Raw genomic sequence first — 1,597 nt, 5'->3', positions numbered from 1 at the left:
TCATCAATACGGCGTCACATTTTCTTGTGCAATCGAAGGACTCTTGAATCGAAGGAGTTTTAAGTTTTGCTCCAACCTCCACTGTCCATGAAGATTGCAATCTCAGCTGCTCATGAATAACCTTTTGCACAGGGTAATGAACGGTGTCGAGGTTCCATCAAGTCTGCCCGTGCTACTTCGGCGCAGTTTTATTTTCCCCCCTGTTCTTGTGTTGTAATGCAACCCTTTCTTCATCTCACTCGTCATTTCTGCTCGTCTCCCTCCTCTGCTTCACTCGCAACTAGCACAGTCGCAGCCACACATGCTACGAACGCCCAAAAAGGGCCACTGAGGAAACCAGAATGGCTCAAAATGACTTATCCGTAACTCCCAACTTCTCATCGTCGTGGCGCTAGTGTTCTCGAATTGCGTTTCAGGAGTTATTCACTTGCATACACGTGCGTTCTTCCTCAGGGGACTAACGGATGATGGTCTCGTACGCTACCATAGCTTGAAGGCCAATATTAAGTCTACTGGTCTAGCCACGGTTTGTCAAGAGGCAAAATGCCCCAACATTGGAGAGTGCTGGAGTGGAGGCACCGCTACTATAATGCTCATGGGGGATACTTGTACAAGGTGAGTGTAATCTTATAGTTGGTAAAATGATGGGAAACATCGTGCTTAGGGGATGCCGGTTTTGTGCAGTGAAAACAAGTCGGAAGCCTCCAGCATTGGATGCCAGTGAGCCTTCCACTGTAGCAGAGACAATATCGAGGTGGAAGGGAGAGGACGGCAATCAGCTGAGCTACATAGTACCACTCTAGCAGCATGAGGGTCCTCTGAGGCTCGTAGTGTATTATAGGTATTGACCAGTGTTGATCGGGATGACGTACTTGACCAAGGATCAATGCACATTGCCGAGACTGTGAGAAAACTGAAAGAAAAAATGCCGGATTTGCTCGTCGAGGCGTTGGTGCCTGATTTCAAAGGGGACAGGTGGTGCTAATATATTATTATATTTATATATATGTTATTGGTTCAGCTTCTGTGTGAAGGAAGTAGCGACTAGTGGTCTTGATGTATACGCGCATAACATCGAGACTGTGGAAAGACTAACACCCTCTGTAAGGGATCGCAGAGCTGGGTATCGACAGAGTCTTCGTGAGCTCCTTGCCACTCTGGCTATCATCTCAATGCTTTCCTATGTAAGGTACATTGGAAATGGCGAAAGAGTATTGCCCTAAGCTTTTGACTAAATCGTCTATCATGTTGGGCTTGGGTGAAGAGGACGTCGAGGTAGTACAGTGTCATACCATATTTCTTTCACTTCATCATCATCATCACTAATGGCAGCGGATATCTCCCTACTAATGATTAGTCGTAGAGAGTCGTTCGAGAAGTGACTGTTTTATTTGTATGACTATTAATAAAGAGTGATACTACATTTTAGTAAATTCACCCTATTAGTATATCGGTATTATACTTATATCACTTATTACAATATAATTATATGGTTATAAATTATAACTTATAATACCAATACAGTATATTGATAATATATATACCATCAACAGATATATAATAATATCATAAATAGTAGTATCACTTTAGTAAAATG

General features: G+C 43.0%; 1 protein-coding gene across 1 annotated transcript; it reads left to right on the top strand.

Moving 5' to 3' along the window:
• Positions 1-351: 351 nt before the first annotated feature.
• Positions 352-1,285, top strand: Pmar_PMAR003247 (lipoate synthase, putative; the record flags this gene model as incomplete). Its single annotated transcript, XM_002769472.1, has 6 exons — positions 352-362; positions 454-615; positions 665-791; positions 842-975; positions 1,022-1,140; positions 1,190-1,285. Coding segments are annotated over 6 exons (649 nt in total), but the record flags the coding sequence as incomplete, so codon positions are not given.
• Positions 1,286-1,597: the final 312 nt, after the last annotated feature.

The sequence above is a fragment of the Perkinsus marinus genome (genome assembly GCF_000006405.1).
Source record: "Perkinsus marinus ATCC 50983 genomic scaffold scf_1104296965670, whole genome shotgun sequence".
NCBI lineage: Eukaryota > Perkinsozoa > Perkinsida > Perkinsidae > Perkinsus > Perkinsus marinus.
The sequence above is the reverse complement of the archived record's forward strand: the minus strand, read 5'-3'. Positions and strand labels throughout refer to the sequence as shown.